At 36.5% G+C, this 18018-nt stretch overlaps 3 protein-coding genes and 1 long non-coding RNA gene across 5 annotated transcripts; 1 reads left to right on the top strand and 3 right to left on the bottom strand.

Moving 5' to 3' along the window:
• Nucleotides 1–8472: 8472 nt before the first annotated feature.
• On the bottom strand, nt 8473–13355 carry LOC117794110 (sodium-dependent neutral amino acid transporter B(0)AT3). The gene is made up of 6 exons (XM_034634597.1): nt 13209–13355; nt 12559–12863; nt 10455–11412; nt 9948–10151; nt 9465–9886; nt 8473–8799 (listed from the first exon to the last, which is right to left on the bottom strand). Exons 1-6 carry the CDS (start codon nt 13296–13298, stop codon nt 8598–8600), a joined length of 2181 nt encoding a protein of 726 aa, XP_034490488.1. The 5' UTR covers nt 13299–13355; the 3' UTR covers nt 8473–8597.
• A 32-nt stretch (nt 13356–13387) lies between these two features.
• On the bottom strand, nt 13388–14814 carry LOC117794114. Of its 2 annotated transcripts, none has more exons than XR_004618362.1 (2): nt 14721–14814; nt 13388–13639 (listed from the first exon to the last, which is right to left on the bottom strand). It is a non-coding gene; the product is annotated as an uncharacterized LOC117794114 (long non-coding RNA). The 2 variants fall into 2 exon arrangements; XR_004618361.1 differs by lacking the exon at nt 14721–14814 and adding an exon at nt 14391–14586.
• Nucleotides 14815–15693: 879 nt separating this feature from the next.
• Nucleotides 15694–17366, top strand: LOC117794112 (alanyl-tRNA editing protein Aarsd1-B). The gene is made up of 3 exons (XM_034634599.1): nt 15694–15846; nt 15921–16696; nt 16754–17366. The coding sequence occupies exons 1-3, from the start codon at nt 15808–15810 to the stop codon at nt 17241–17243; spliced, it is 1305 nt and encodes a 434-aa protein (XP_034490490.1). The 5' UTR covers nt 15694–15807; the 3' UTR covers nt 17244–17366.
• On the bottom strand, nt 17260–17980 carry LOC117794113 (mitochondrial import inner membrane translocase subunit Tim29). Its single transcript, XM_034634600.1, has one exon. The coding sequence runs from the start codon at nt 17933–17935 to the stop codon at nt 17360–17362; it is 576 nt and encodes a 191-aa protein (XP_034490491.1). The 5' UTR covers nt 17936–17980; the 3' UTR covers nt 17260–17359.
• Nucleotides 17981–18018: the final 38 nt, after the last annotated feature.

Genomic DNA, 18018 nt, shown 5'->3' with positions numbered 1-18018 from the left:
AAATGTTAAAAGCAGCTAAATCAACAACAATAACAACACAAAGCTCGAGATTGAGAAGAAGAAGCTGAAGAAGCAGCTGAGAAATAACAATAATCATCATAAGAACGATAAAAAAAAGTAAAAAAAAAACACAATAACCGCACAAAAAGCAGTCAGAACAACAGAATAAGCAACCAAAAACAATAACACCAACAACAACAATAACGAGAAGAACAAGATAACTTTTAAACATGCGATTTGTGTAGGCAAAGCATAGACGACTTTGCTATACACTTAAGCGAGAAAGGGTATTAGGTAATAGAAATAGAATTGCCGTTGATTAAATTTAGTTAATTTTTAATTCGAGTTTTGATAAGGTTAAGAAATCATTTATACTTATTTTTACAAGCTTAGTGAAAACGAAGGTCCTAATGAATTAAATGATCTTTAAGGTACTTTTGCTAGCGGACTTTTTTATACCTTCTTTATAAAAAACTTCTCTATTATAAAAAAATAAAAATTATAATTCATGATTTTACGCAGCGTCGAGAGAAATTACTGATCATATAGACCAGGTAAAATTAGTTCGACAACTAGCTTGACAACCGAAACTTGTAGCATTCAGCTTTTTGTTAGTCAAATTTGTTAATCCTTCTCAATGTCATTGCACAATATAAAAGACAAGCTAAACAAATATTTGACTTGACAAAAAATAAATAAATATACCTTGTTGTTATTTTATTTTAATAAAAATAGTTCAATAAATCGCATTATTTCTGTTTTTTTACTTGTTCCAAATCATAAGCAACTGTAATACATAAAAAAAAATACAAATTTTTAAGTTTTTTCTAAACAAAATACATGTTATTATTATAAGGTAATGCCTCGAAAATGTTCTTAGTTGATTGTAAACATAGGAGAAACAATCAACAAGAGATGGCGCCACCTCAACAATCGATACGACTCGTTTTTCAGTTGCTGAGCAAAGCAAATAGGCCCAGTTAATGGAGCGTACAACATCGAAAAGAATCAAATTAAAAAAAAAAATTTAAAAAAATCCCAAAAAAAAAAAAAAAAAGGGGCGCTGTTAAGAACAAGATTTACATACATTTGAATTACCGTCAAGTGGAACTGGGCCTGCGGCTTTTTTTTCGAGGCCAAAGGAAGATAGAGGGGCTAGGAAGAGGGGAGGGAGGAGGGAGGTAGGGGATAAACTGGCTGAAGTGGTTAACTGGTTACACTTGAACCTGGCCGGCTGACCAGTTACTGGGATGAACAGTTCACAGATAACAAATATATTTGAAGTCGACAAGTCTTACCTCTAAATGTTGCTGATGTTGCTGTTGTTGTTGTTTTGGCTGTTGTTGTTGTTGTTCGTGTTGTTGTTGGCCTGCATTCGCCGCTTATTGCACATAAATTTCATTTGGGCGGCACGAAAACAAAAACAAAAATAAAGAAAAAGTGCAGCACACACACACACCATACATACCACACACACACCAGAAACACCACACGAGTGTTAGAGTGTGAGTGCGAAAGAGATGGAACAAAGCACGCACACACGCACTCACAATTCTATTGCAAAGATTTGAACGAGATTTCAATTTCGTTTACAGATTTTGGAGTTTTTGATTTGATTTGATTTTCGTTTTTTCTTTTTTAAGTTAACATTTTCTGATTTCAGCTTTTGGTTATTGGTGTTTTTGGTTGTTCGTGTTTTTTATTATTGGAGGCCTCAAGACGACGCGTCGCGTTCAACTCGATTCAAAATCGCGCTGGCAACTGAAAACCGCAGCAACAAAGTCGCGTTGGGTTGGCGTGTTTTGCCAGGGATTTTTCGTTGTTGTTGTTGTTGTCGATTGTTGTTATTTTTTGTTGTTTTCTACGTGCCGACTGCGACTGGTGCTGCCGCAGCTGCTGCTGCCTCTGTCGACGCTACTTGTTGTTGTTGTTTCTTTTATTTTTTAATTTTTGCTTTCAAGCAACCAAAAGACGACGACGACAACGACAACGAAATTACTTAAAACAACAAGCACAGCGAAAACAACAACAACAACAACAGCCAAGCAGCAAGCAGCACTCTCAGTCGCAGTCGCAGTCGCTGTCATAAACGTTGCGCCGACGCAGCAGCGACGCGACGTCAACAGCGACGTCAGCAAAAACAATGCCAGCTGAGAATTTGTTTACGTGCGCAGGCGCGCAGTCGACGTTGACGTCGCTGTTCTGCCAGCAAAAACCTTGCCGCACTGCCCCGCCCACCTGTTGCTACTACTGTTGTTGTTGTTGCTGTTACTGTTGTTGTTGTTGTTGTTGTTAAAATTGTTGTAGCACTCGTTTGTTGCCAAAGTTAATTGTGTGCGGCTGCCACAGCTGCCCCAAAGTGCTGCACAGTGTGACTATTGTGTTTAAATAATAAAAGCTTCTCTCTCTCTCTCACTCTCCAATTGCTCAATCTATCGAAGCTCATCAGGATTAGTTATCGAATAAGAGGGAGCCGGCTACTTAAGCCCACTGGTCAAAAAAAAAATAAATATGCTAATATTATAACTAATTTGTTGCTAGTCTAGCAATTTAAAAGTTTGGTAAATAAAAAAAAAATACACTACACTCAAATATTTTGGGTGCTTAATAAAGCTTAGCCTTTTAACATTGTTCTTTTTGCTACTTATTTTCATTATATATGTTTTTAAATGTTTTTTTTTTTTAATCTTGTCGATATTACCGGCTAAAAACTCAACTGTAAAGCTTAAGACATACTATGCTAAAATGAAATATATTTTTGGTTGCATTAAAGCTTAACCTTATTTACATTTTTCTTATTTCTACTTTTTTATAATGCCATTTAATTCAAATCTAAATTTATTCAAATTTAATTTTATTAAAAATAATTTATATTTCCAAAAATGTCTTGAATTCGTGAAAAAAGTCTTTAAACCTAACTCATCTGTTAAATTAAAACATAATTGCCTTCCTCTATTTGTCATTTATTTCGATCAACGATAAAATTCCTTTCTTTACATTGCTAGTAAAATAAACATTTCGAAGCACAATACACCTATTTGGAAATTCGCTTACATGTGGCAATCATTTTGTTGCAACAAGTGCAACAACTCAATAGAACCAGTTACCTGCAATTTAAGCGCTCTTTCATACCACTGTGCATACCACTGTCGGCCACATACTTTAAACGTCGACTTTTGCGGCATTCGTCTCAGCTATTTCATTTATTTTGCCTGCCTCATTCTACACACACACACACACACACACGTGTACACCTGGGCATGGCTCAATGGATTTTCTATCTCTCTCTCTCACTTTCTCTCTCCCTCTCGGTGTCTTTAGCTTGCTCTTTACATATTTCTGCATTGTTGTTGCTGTTGTTGTTGGCCTGAGGTTCGTCTAGGTTCGTTTATCTAAGGTTGACTAGTTGTCGCACAGTGGAACAACATACGTATAACTAGCTGTAAAACTCTACTTGACATATCGAATTGTGTATTGTGTTGAGCTTATCGATAGATTAGTAGGGATAGCCCATGCTATCTAATTATATGTTATTGAACAATCAATTCTGTACTAACCTATAATTAATACTTAATACAAATCTACTTTGCAATGTTTGTATACATAAGTATTTGCTATCGATAACTTAAATATATCGAAAGTATATTTAGCTTTGAAGTAATTAAAATCTCATCAAATGGCATTTATTGCCCACGGTGCATTTACAAACGCTGTCGCTGGCTCTGCCGCTGCTGCAGTCAACGTCGCAGCTAGCGTCGCTGCTGATGTTGGCTTACCATTTAACATGTCTGTTATCGATCGATTGGAGTTGTCGGTTGTTGTTGCTGTTGTTGAAGCTGCCACAGAAACTATGCCAACTATTTGTGTGCAGGTGTCGCGGCAACAACAACAACAACAACATAATAATAATTGACAACCGACAACAAATTTCGTCAATTGTTTTTTGATGCATTTTTTGGATTTGTTTTAAATTTTGTTGGCCTGGCTGAATTCTTAATTTACATTTACATTCACACTCGCATTAACATTTACTTTTACGTTTACATTCGAAATTTACATTTTACATTTATGCAAAACATTTCAAATTTATGTGTGCAATCAACAGAGAGCCACAAAAACAATAAAAAAAAAGCGATAAATAAAAAAAATATGTACTTATGCTCGCCTGCTGGCCAAGTTAGCGAAACGGCAAATGGCTAAGCTTGCAACTTGTTGCAACTTGTAATTTTCCGCTAATTTGATGCGCAATCTGCGGCCAAAGACGACTTTATCAGCCTAGCCAACCCACAGACTATCCTATGGTATCCATCCGCCTGACTGCCCCATCCTTCCCCCTTTTCCTCATCCCCATCTTGCATCTTGTACTCGTAGTTCCCCATCCCAGCTGGTCACTTGGCCAACTTGATTTCCGCTTGTTGCGCTTCGTTGCCAAGCGCAAGGCCAGGGACAACTTGGGGCAGGGGCAAAGGCAGGGGCAAGTTTCAGGTGCAAAGGCGCCCATAGCTGGACAAGTCAGTGGCGTTATTACTTACCGTTAGGCATGCACAACCGCCGTGTCATGCTGTGTTGCAAATAGAATACCGGCAAATTGAACCACAAACAGAAGCAGACTCACTTCTAGTTCCAGCATTAAAAGCTCACAATTCCTTTGTTAACAGCTAAAGCTCAAAAGCTTTCAAAGCTTTGACTTAGTTAGGTTATGTACCAATTATCCTGTTGTTCTCATAAACTCAAATGAATTTAGATCAATCTTTAAACAGAATAAATATAATTTAACATTAAAATTAAAACACCTTTTATAGTCTCTTTCCACTACAGAAAGAAAGTGAATTTTTTTCGAATTTGCACGTAATTTTAATCTGAGAAATTTACCCAAACTGTTAAGCGAAACTAACCGTTTCATTTTTAAGTATAGGAGCCAAAAACCAAAACGTTTATACGGATACGGATACGGTATCGTTATATTTTTTCAAAAATTATTTCTATTTTCAGTATGCATCATTTTGCTTTATATTCAAAAATAATATAATAATAACAATAACCTTTTTTCTAATATTGTTAATAAACCGTAACCGTTTGGTTCTCTTCTTTTAATACTGAAATAATTTGCTAAAGTATTAAACACCGAGTTTTGTTGAACTTTTTGCACAATTTCTTTATTGTCATTAGGTAAATTATTGTAATGGTTCATCCCTAGCAAATTTGCAACATAGTCGTAATTTTATTGAAGTTAAATTTATATACATATACGTATTTGTAACATTAACATAGATTGTAGTTTAGATACAACTTATCTATTGCTGATGATCAGTACAATTTCTTGCACTTTTTTTAATAATAAACTAGTAATATTGTTAATGATAAAAATAAAATGCAAAATCAAATAGTTGTTGGGTAATTCAATAAAATTATTAACGCTATTTTTTTTTCCAATTTGGCATGATTTATTACAAATAAAATGAAACGTCTGAGAATCAAATTTAAAGTGTTGTTTTATGTTAATAATAAAATGTAAAGAGTCGACTAAAAGTGAAAACTTGGGATTTAAAATGTTCAATTGTCATAATTCCAAAGAATTCATTAAAATCGTAACCAAGATCCAGAGAGAAAAATTTTATAAACGATATTAATTAAATGTTAATGCAGAATGAATTTAAAGTCTTAGCTATGATCAAAATGATATTCTTAAATATCGGTTCACTTTTGACAAAATTTTAAAAGCTTAAGGTTGGTCAAACATTTGACCTAGCGACTTTACAAGTCAAACTTCTTATACAATACATATTAAGACCAACAAGTTTAATGACAAAAGTAATAAAAAGAATTTATGCAGAAATTTTGAAAATTACAATAAGAAATAACAATGCTGCAAATGAATATCTGAAAATATATTATATATAAAATATAAAATATATAAAAATGCTTATGCAAAAAATAATGCCAATATAAGTTTTAAAACTATTGTATATCATTCAGTATTAAGTATAAATTAGTACATTTTAGGCATATGTTTAATGCTCGTTCAAGATGATATCGCCTTTAGCTAGACACTTAGTTCATTCGTTTTCTTTTTCTTCATTGATTTATTATTTTTTTTTTATTTGAATTCGTATTTCTTCAGATCCGATTTAATAATTGTATAAGTGGAGCTTTTTAGCGAACTGTGGGTTGCGTTCAATTCGGTTTTGGAATATGGGGATAGAGTTTTTCTTTGTATATGGCTTTAAAACCGCATTCATATATTCATTATTGTCAACATCGATAACACTTAATACAGTTAAATATGTGCGAGTATGCATGTATATACTATATAATATATACTTTATCTATATGGATAGATGTATTTTGTATATGTATAAATATACAGTAAATAAATCGATTGATTCTTAATTGTTTTGCACATTTAACACACATAAATGTAATATAATTTAATATAATATATGTATATATATATATGTATGTATGTATATATAAGTTAATATAATATAATAGAATAATCTCTTTTTTTAATAGTTTTCTGGAATATGCGATGATATTTTTGTATCTTATCAATTATAATTATTATCGGCACTCCCGATTTATGTATATGTTAGCATTCGTAGTACATTCGATAAATCGATAAATCAATTTCGATTTCGGCTAGAGATGAACGGTTTCGTTTTGTTAGGCATTTTAAAATACGAGTATACAGCTCGAAATATACGAGTATTCTATAGATTGATATTTCTCTCACATACTCGTAATTAGTTGTGTGTTTTAAAACTGATCGAAACTCCTGGATATAAACTACATTGGCTCTTATCACTTTAGGCTCTAACTAGTCTCTTTCGCTTCTTCTTCTTTCTCTTACTCCTGTTCTTCTTCTTAATGTTATTATTGTAATTTGTTTTAGTCAACGTTCAGATCATAAGTTTTATGGAAATCAAAGAGCTTTTCTTATTAGCATTAACAATTATTTTCGTTATAACAAAGAAAATTGAGTAAAACAACTAGAACATTTGAATATATTGTATACCCTGTATCCAAGCAACAGGCTTTAACAGACATACTCGACTCAAATCAGATTGCGATCAGATTTTAAGCTAGTTGATTCTTGCATTAAACATAGGAGAATTCCGCGATTGACAACAAACTATTTAATATATTTGAAGCGCCTGGTACAGGATATCTGCTAGTCGAGCTAGAATTAATAGTAATTTTTTAGAATGCGATATGATTTTGGTTTCAATTTTCTTATCAAATAACTATTGCCAACATTAACACAGAAAGCTGAGAATGTTATAAATATCATATTAACGAGATGGATTATTCATTTTGTAGGTGGTGCTCTGTCGTAAGATAGATCATGTTATAACTAAACCGAATATGATATGGTATAGGTAATTTCATTGCTTAATCAATACAAAAACACAAACCGTTTAAAAAACTTAAACAACATTAAATGCTTAAAGATGCATCAACATACAATAGTACAATACAATATATGACTATTATATATAATAATAATAATACAGATACAAGTTACCTTTATAGATATATAACTTTCTAGTAAATAGTTATATATATAATTATATTAGATATAGTCAGCAATCTTTTGCAGCTTATTGCGATAATCTTGCGGAGGAGAACGATTCTTTTAAAAATATATAATAATTGTTCATCCGATTTGAGGATATTTAAATAAGACTTTGGACAAATGCATCTATTCGATTCTGTCAAAGAAAATATCGCTAATATCTTGCATGTTTTCTGAAATTTTCTGGGACAGGTTCGATAAATATAAAGTTTAAGAAATAATCTGCAAGAGTATTTAATATTCAGCTGTTCCATTCTTTCTTCAAACTTTGCTTTCTTTTCTTTTCGTTTCGTTTCGCTTTTGGGTTGTTGTATAGAAATCAGATTCAAATATGGCATACGACGGGTATACGAAATCGGATATGTATACGTATGTGGGTTACACCATAACCAAAAAAAAAAAAGCCTAGATATACCGTAATATGCTATATGGAATGCATTTCACAGACAAAAACAATAACAATAACAAACTGACTTTTGTTATTATTTTTCTTACTAATTTTTGTTGTATTTTCACGTTGTTTTTTTATGCCATAATTATCATAGTGTATATTGAACATACTAATGAAGTTATGCGGAAATATTTTCTAGATTTTTTGTAATTGTTGTTGTTGTAATTGTTATTGTTGCTGTTGTTGTTGAAACCGCGCACTTGGCGCTGAGTTTACCATTTGTTTTCTGCCAGTTCCTGTTTCAGTTTTCTGTTTTCAATTTCTTTTGTTTACTTTTTTCACTATTATAATTAACTTCTTTTAGTTGTTATTGTTGTTGTTTGTTTTTCGAGCAGTCTTTGGAAACATATTGCATACAATAGTTAGGGTATTAAATTGCGTTACCGACACTGCTTTTCATCGGTGAGCGAGTTTTTCATTTCGTTTTCTCGATTTTTATTTTTCGTTTTTTTTTTGTTTTGCTTTTTCGCTTTAGTTATTGTCCGTATTTACAGTTAGTTGCATTTGACTTTTGTCTGCATTTTTGTGTTTCGCTTTTTATTGTCTTTGTCTATTTCTAAACATTTTCGTTTATTCCTCCTCCTCCTCGAGCGATTTCTCGGGCAGACCGTACTTGGGACAACACATGCCCTCCGTTCCATCCATGTTGAAGCAGAAAACGCTGCGCTCCAGCTCTGTGGGCTCGTGTGGCACAATTCCGTGCACCTCTTTCAGCTCCGCCTCGGGGAACCAGGCGGGATCCGAATCCTCCACCACCTTGATGCCGCAAAGGCTGTGAGAGTTGGAAAAAGATCTATGAATAATCTGACCTTGTATAACGATGTGAATTGCCTTGAAACTGTTTTTAAGGTCTTGCATTAAAAATTATAACAAACAAATTTTTTAAGTTGAACCGGTAATAAATAAAACGGTTAAGTAAGATATATGACTTGGTTAATTTTAAAATCACATAGATTATAGCATAGATGACTACTATATTATTTATTATTAAACAAATTTAATATAAAAGGTATTTTTAAATTTATTTACTAAAAATAATTCAAAAAATAAAATATACCAAAATTATCAAAAAAAAAAAAATACGAAATATATCAATATATGTAAATTTCTTTGTCCTGATTCATCTATTCATTCACTGATCATTGCACAGCGCAAACCATAAGACCTAGGAGGCTGAAATTTTTACACAACATAGCTTAGACAATATTTTACATAAATAAAAACTGAACGAAAAATGATTGTATTATGATTTTTTTTTTATTTGAATTTTATATATTATTTAATAATTTAATAAAAACTTAAATAAAAATTTTAAAATTCCTGTGCAAGGCAAGAAATCAAATTTATTTAATATTTTTTGTATAAGAAAGTATAGTCTCTGTTACAATAAAATCATTTCTTAACATTTCGATTGTCGGTACAAGTTGAAAAACTTACCGCAATAAAGCAACGAGGGGAATCCACAGAATCGAGGAAAGTATCAGGACAAAGGCAACGACAATGCACCAATGGGGCCACTCCATGGAATCGGTTGCTCCCTTGGCGGCAATCCAAGCGGGATAGCTGCTGCCCTCAGTCACCAGTTGATAGAAGGAGGCCAACAGGATGGTGACCATGGCGCAGGGCGACAAATACTTCCAGCAGAACATCCAATAGAAACCCGGCCTCGAGCCCGTCATCATCTCAATGTCATCCGAGAAACGTCGCACCCCATAAATATAGCTGATCGAGAGGCATTCGAAGAGTGCGATAATCAGAAGCGGAAAATTTCCGGCAAAGCTGTCCATCAGCTGGAAAATGTAACTGCCTGCACCGTTGGCAAAGCACATCGAAATCAGGCAACAGGAGAGGCAAAGAGCCTGTAAAAGCAACAAAGTGTTACAGGGATTTCACAAAAAAAAAAAGAAAGATGTGACTGACGCCAACGATCCATTCCTTGGGCAGATTGGGAAAGAGTTTCATGTCCACCAGGGATGTAACCACGCCCTCCAGTGTCCCAAACTGCGAATCGATGCCCAACGTGAAGAGCATGAGGAAAAAGAGCACGGCCCAGAGTTGTGCACCCGGAAACTGATTGATCGCCTCCGTAAAAATAATAAAAGCAAGTCCAGTGCCCGAGGCGCTCTACAAGAAATGAAAAATCATTAAAAATAAATATTCTTATTTAAAATGTTCTTAAAATCAAGATGTGTTCTTTTAGCTTAAGAATTGTATGCTCTCCACGAATTTTTAAGGACAAAAATCTTAGCTCTGAGAAAAAAATCTGGATTTTAGAACACTTTTTATTATTAGAGTAATAGTTTTAAATTTTTTGTTTAACCAAAACATAGCCGACAACCGTTACTGTTAGTTATTTATTTATCTATAATTTTATCACTCTTTCAAAAATCAATATATGTTTCCTAAAATAATTAGAATATTACTTACATTGGCCAATTCCTGTTGGAGATCGCAAATGGGCAGATTTTGTGTATGATTCTGGGCGACAAGTCCGGCTCGTTCCTCCGTGCAGCGGTCAAAGGTCGCGGTTGCCTTGAAACCAATCACGGCAAAGACAACGACACCAGCGAACATGGAGGTGCCACAATTGGTCAACGAGACGAGAATGGCATCCCGATAGCAATTGTTGTTGGCTGGATTATAAGAGCTGAATGCGATTAAGCCACCAAATGCCAGTCCCAATGAGAAGAAGATCTGTGTGCCCGCCTCCAGCCAAACAACGGGATCGAGAAGCGTCTCCCAGCGTGGCGTAAATAAATGTGCAACACCATCGGCGGCACCTTTAAGTGTAATGCCACGAAAGAAGAATATGATGAGTACAACATACGGAAAGATCGCAGTCATATAGACGATTTTGCCCGACGATGTGATACCCTGTACCATGCAGATGTAGACAAGAAACCAGGAGACAATCAAAGCAATTGCCATATGATAATTGAAACTCTCCGGCATATCAACGCTCTCCGAACATTGCAACGTTGTTCGATACCAATAGAATTGTGTGGGCGATGATGCCACACACTCCGGCTCATGATCGTAGGTATAGTTCTTGTAGAGACGCGTCGGACAATCTGCCCACGGCAGCGGCGACTCAAAGCTGTGCAGCAAATAGATCAGGCACCATGCAATGATCGTATTGTAATACAATGCCACAATGAAACTGACCACAGCCGATGAGATGCCAATGCCCCCCAAATACGGCGACACTTGACTCCACACTCCGATGGCACCCTTACGCAACCTCTGGCCGATCGCCAGTTCCAGATAGAAGATCGGTATGCCCTGAATGCAGAGCATTATGAAGTACGGCACCAGAAAGGCACCTCCGCCATTCTTTTGTGCTAGATACGGAAAGCGCCAGACATTGCCCAGTCCAACCGCGTAGCTGTAAGGAAATAAAATAGAAAGAGACACAGATAGGCTTGGTAAGATCAAGGTTCAACAATGTACAGTGTCGGAAATATACATATTTTGCATACAACTGTCTGCATATCAAATTTTATCATTACAACTGAATAGATCCGAAGATATACCTCCAAACCGCTTTTAAACCACTTTGCAACTACACTGGAAAAAAAAACCAACTTCTAAAATCAAGAACATTCATCTCAAATATTTTGTTCTCAAAATAAGATTATTTTAAGACCAAATTACTAAAACTAAGATAATTTAATTAAAAAATCTTAATCTCTTAATATAAGAATAAAAATCTTAAATTGTTAGGAAAGTTTAAATAGGTAGTATATCGTATCAAACAAATGGTGGCACCATGGCGCTCTGGTTAGAGAGGCCGCTTCAGTAACAAATTAAAATAACATTTATAAAATTACTAAAACAGAATAAAATGTAAATAAATCAAAATTTAAAAATCAAAAAAATTATAAATATAATTTTAATTTATTTTATTTTTTGATTTTAATTTCAAGAACATTTATTTTTGGTCTTATTTAAATGTTCTTAAAATCAAGATGTGTTCTCTTAATTTAAGAATTTTATGTTCTCGACGCATTTTTTAGACCAAAAATCTTAGTTCTAAGACCAAAATCTTAATTTTAGAACATTTATTTTATCAGTGTATGTTCTTTAATACATTAATTTCTATTCAAACTGTTTTAATTTTAAATTCAAGCAACAAAGCTGAAAATCTTCCGAGCCGCTTCAAAAACCTAACTGGGTATGATAAATTTAAGGCTCTAAAGTAATTTACCGTTATGTATCTAAATATGTTCATTTCAGCTCCCTGCGTATCAATGTTCAGCTTTATGGTCCAAATTTTATCGGGTCTGAATCATTTTTCAACTATTTAAAAGCGTTTTTTGTCTACAGAAAAGTCCCTGTTAGGTTCGAATAACTACTTGAATTATTGAAAAACAAAATGATCACAAATTTCTTAGCATTTTTACACAAAGTAGCATTAAAGGTCTGGTGGATATAGCTTCGGATGCCTTTTTTAAATCACTTTCTTTAGGATAGGGGAAAGATTTGATGCAATAATTTTGTATATTTCGTAAAATATTGTACATCAACTCACCCTATGGTGGCCAGCAGGAACATAATTTTACTATCCCAGCTCTCGCGTTCCTCGCCCTCCTTCTCGCCCTCAACGATGTCCTGCTGCTGCTGCTCAACGACGGCGGCGAGTTCGGCCTTTGTCTTGCTGGTGCCAGCATCGGAGCCAAATGGAGGTTCCTGTTCCAGCTCCGAGGACTCATCGAAGGCATCGGACATGAAGCCCTGATTTGTGGCTCCATACATGGGCTGATGATGATGGTGCAGCGACGTATGATGATGATGACTGACGCCATGTTCTTTTGGCACCAAACGGCCACGCAGCTCCTACGATAATAAATCGTTAATAAACTTCCAATAGTAATAATAATCATTGTAAAAATATATGTTAGAGCGATATTTCTTCTGATAATAATATCAATGTTAATAACGATTTTTGTTTTTAAATTGATGGCACTACATTTAAGGGCAAACTTTGCAGTAACATTTTTAAATAAAAAACAGGAAATATTTGAATGCAAGATAATTAAATAAATAAATAAATAAAAAATAAAGACTAATTTAAAGTCGCACCTAGATTTGATGTTATCGTTTTTTTTTATTTATTTGATATTTTGATATTTAATATATTTGATATTTTGATATTTGATATTGATATTTTTAATCACTCACCCTGAGTTCCAATTGATCGATGCTCTTTTGACTTTTGAGCACAATGTCACGCGAGCTTTGACGGCGCAACAGTTGAGCTGTATTTGCCATTTTTATTTGATCGTGCGTCAAACGGGTAAAAGTTGTGTTGTAGTTGGTGTTATTTTGTTAATTATTACAACTTATTTGTATTAATTTTATATTGCTATTATTACGAGTACGAGAGTTGAGTGCGTAATTGCGATTTCAAATCGGTCAAATATTTATGCATGTGCATGTGCAAGTGCGAGTGTTGTAGCTGCTAGCTTTGCTGCGCGCGTAACTAACGACACAATCGGCATTCTCGTTGCATACTTTTCTGCGCTAAGCAATTATATCAATAGGCGCCATTTTGTTCATTTGCGCTCTCTTTCTTGTGAGTTTCACTTTGATTTTGGGGTGTTTGGTGAGTGCTAAACAAAACGTGATCAAAGAGTTGATATATGTATGTAACTTAACGAATTAAACATATCATGCGTATAACAAATTAATCAGACTTCAATCAATCTATACTATAGATTTTATAGACATGCGATACAGGACATTTATATGCGAAGCGTGAGAGTCCGAACATAATAAATCAATCAACTGAACTTCACTCACACTAATACACAGAAAGTCATTCCGCATTCACACACACACACATGTCCACCCACAACAATTGATATTTAATGCCGCAGTGTTTTTTAGCTACACATGCTGATAAAATGAACAATATCCATTAGACAAGCCCTCTGTCCCATTGTCCCCTAGTTCAATCAGACCAACATAATGGGTTTTGTTATAATTTAAAGCACATAAAGTAGTTATTTTTGCCTTGAAAAATATTTTGATAGCCTTAGGGTTGAGGTCAGTGCGTAAATTGACATAGAGATAATAACCTTCTATTTTCGCTACATACATATACTGAAGCTCAACTTATTCCTTTGACAAAAATAATTAACTATTAAATTTTCTTCTACGTATTAAAACAAGTTGCTTGTTGTTCTAAGAACAAGTTTAAAATATAAGAATAGAAGTATGTAAATGTTGTTCTTTGTCAAAACAATTACATGACTAACTGTATACGTTTTAACGATATTTAATGTATTTCAACTCATGCATTTTTGCACATTTATTTAAATTGTTATGAAAGTAAATTGTTTATTAATATTTTAATCATACCGTCGGTGTTTGAATTAGTAAGCACGTTAATTTGAGAAACTCTTGTTGCCTACTTTTCGGCTGGCACTAAAATATGCATATACAACGTACACGCAAATTTGCTTGCCTTACATAACGTAACACAGCTACAACGCAACAACGACTCTGATAACGAAGGGAGAAAGAGAGAGAAGAACGGACACTAGAATGATTGCCCGACTGCGGATGCTGCACGTGTCTGGCAGGTGGATGGTGTGGTTCTTTAAACTTTATTAACCGCCATTCGCGCTGGTGTTCATTTATTATATCTGCACTTCCATACAAAAGTAAATATATACAGTACACACATACATATGTATGTATTACATGATAATCTAATCAACGTAAAACCTAGTTACGGGACGTAAGGACGCGACGTGCTGCTGGAACTGCAGGACGTTGGCAAGAAACTGTTGAGCGGACAGGAACATGAATACGAGAAGTCAACGTCGTCGTCGTCTCAGGTTACAGCTGCTGCTGCTGCGCTGCTCAATTGAGCGCGCGCGCAGTCAACGAACGGGACACGACAACGAACCGACAGTTGAAATTGGATGGCAGCAGTATTATGAGGGCTGACGGGGGCTGGGGTTATGAATGAAATGCTTATTGTGTAAACATTAAAGTTCAAAACAGAGAAATGGTCAGCAACAAATTGGGCCAGCTGTTAGGCATATGTGTAACGGGTAAATTGAAAAACAAATTTGAAAATGCAGCAAAAATTAGGGGCTTTCCTGAAACATATTAAGATTGGACTTTATTTAAAGTTTGATTTCAGCGTTCAGATAATCACAGCTGCGTCATACAAAATGTGCAGTGTGGCTAGAAATTAGGGAAATCTGGTCACACTTAAAGTTTATAAATAAACTGTTATGAGACAAATTTCGATTAGATTATAATTCGACTATACTTATGTTTGACCGTTCACTTCAATAACACTATTTGTTCACACTTGGAGTTTGTTTACATTCTGTTATGATTTTAATATGGATAAATAGTCATTTTTGTCATATTGTGTTTTCGCGCATTTCTTTTTAAGTTCAGGAAATCAAAACCCAATCGTTCCAGCAACTGATTAAGATTTGGTTAAATATAATCAAAATCTAATCATAATCTGTTTGAGAATACCCCTAATAATAACACAGTGTGTAATAACGTAGGCAACAAAACAGAGAGCATACGCAATAAAGAGCAACGTTAACGCAAAACCAGCAACTTAAGCGCAAAAGCTCAAACGTAATGTAACGTGAACGCAAAAACAAAGCACGTAACTCACATATGCGCTTTAACGTATCGAAAGTCAACAAGCAGCGCGCTGTTTGTTATTGTTGTTGCCGCTGTAAATTACAGCAATTGCCAAAAGATTTCATAATTAACCCAAGCAGAAAAAGCGGCTGGCAACATGGTCTTTAAATGCCAGGAGGACAGCTTCCTTAAGGAGGTACACATGTGAATGGAATAAGTGGAGTGTATTAATTAATTATCGCAACTCAACTCAATTCGATTCTTGTGCAGTTCCAGACGACGATCGTCTCCTGTGATTATGCCACCCTAGACTTGGGCGGTGAGGACAACAACAGCTCGGAGAAACGTAAGTTGAGGGGCTTTAATGTGGTCTGCGAGGACACCATTCTGTTCCCCGAGGGCGGCGGTCAGCCCTGCGACTATGGGACGATCAATGGTCAGCAGGTGCGCAGCGTTGTGCGCAAGGGAAGCACAGCCGTCCACTTTGTGGAGTCGAGCAGCAGCTTCGAGGAGGGCGCCGAGGTGCGACAGCGCTTGGATTGGTCGCGTCGTCTGGATCACATGCAGCAACATTCCGGTCAGCATCTGATAACCGCTTTATTCGATCGTGAATTCAAATACGACACAACCTCATGGTCCCTGGGCTCTAGTGTCTCCTACATCCAATTGAGCACACCGCATCTCATCAGCCGGGAGTCACTGGACCTCATTGAGCGACAGGCAAATGATCTAATACGCGAGGGTCGTCCAGTTAGCGTTGTCTTGGTGGATCCAGAGGCTGCCCTGGAATTCCAGGATGCACGTGCTCCCCGTGGTCTGCCCAAGGATCACGAGGGACTGGCGCGTGTGGTGCGCATTGAGGGCATCGAGTCGAACATGTGCTGTGGCACTCACGTCAACGATCTGTCCCAGCTGCAGTGCATCAAGCTGCTCTACGCCGAAAAGGTCAAGACAAACATTCTCGTCTACTTTGTGGTGGGCGAACGTGCAATGCGAAAGCTCGGCGAGCTCTTTCAACGGGAGCAACAGCTTACGGTGGCCCTCAAGTGAGTACATCAATGATTCATCCCGCTCCATAAACTTACAAATTCACAACTCCACAGAGGCGGCGCTCAGCAGCATCTGGACTTGGTGCAGAAGCTGCAGCAGAATGTGAAATCCACTCGCAAATCGTTTCAACAGCTGCTCAAAGATTTCGCCACGGCTGAGGCGGAGCGTCTCGAGAATCTAACCAAATCCATGCGTCCCAAATACTTTGTATTGCATCGACGCGACGGCATCGAGGTGGACTTCATCAACACATTTCTGCGCAATGCGCCGGAGGAGATATTCTATTTTCTAACCGTATCCGAGGGCATCTCAGCTGGCAGCAGCGCCAAGGGACATATGGTGCTGCGGGGAGAACCGGCGTTGGTTCAAGAGATGGGCCCAAAGTTTCTCGAGCTGCTCGAAGGCAAGGGCAATGGCAAGGAGAACAATTTCCAGGGCAAGATTAACAATCTAGCGAATCTACAGGAATGCACAGCACTACTGGAATCCCACTTCAAGCCAAAGAAATCGACTGTGGAGCCGACAGCAGCGAGTGCATCGTAAACCAAGAAAACTTGTATTACAAACAATAATTTGTACTATTTATTATTCCTTTTTGATGTACAATTTGCGATATTAAACAGAGGTAACAAACAATTCGTCGATTGATGAAGCCATTATCACAGATAGTTGATGTCGTAATTGCTCATCTTGTACTTGAGACGCCAGAACTCGTTCCAGAAGCCCACGTCAATGATGCGCTCATGGAAATTGAGAAGTCCCACCGAGGTGTATTCACAGATGGCCGGATAGGTGCAATCATCCTCGTCGTACAGATCCACCCACATCAGAGTGAGGATGCCCAGTGATAGTAGGCGCAGCTTTTTCTGATTCACAGCACGCTCCAGCATAACCAGATAGTCGGCAGATTCGCGATTCTGCTGTTCCGGCGGAAGAGTCACCATGCGATTTGTTTGTTTCCGCAACAGCGTTAAAAAGGCACGCTCATCGGGATTGTTTCGGGCAGCCAGGTATACTGCCAGTCCACCGGTACCATAGAGCAGTGCCTTTTTGGGCTTCGCATACGACTCCTTGACGACACCGACGCCCACTTCTGTGTAATCACGCAACAATCCTTTCCAGTAATTTGTCCACTTCTCCACGACGGTGCCCTTAAAGCGCTCCGGTAGCGTCAATTTCTCCTCCAAACGCACACGCAGCGCTGTCATGCGGTCGCCCACTCTCAGCAAACGCATTTTTTGACTCTAAAATTGATTTTTTAATTGATGTTTATGCAACGAAAACAAAAATTTCCAAAAATTTGTACGTACGTTGTTAT

This window comes from Drosophila innubila, chromosome X (genome assembly GCF_004354385.1).
Source record: "Drosophila innubila isolate TH190305 chromosome X, UK_Dinn_1.0, whole genome shotgun sequence".
Taxonomy (NCBI): Eukaryota; Metazoa; Arthropoda; class Insecta; order Diptera; family Drosophilidae; genus Drosophila; species Drosophila innubila.
Note: the sequence above shows the minus strand (reverse complement) of the source record. Positions and strands in the feature narration are given on the sequence as shown.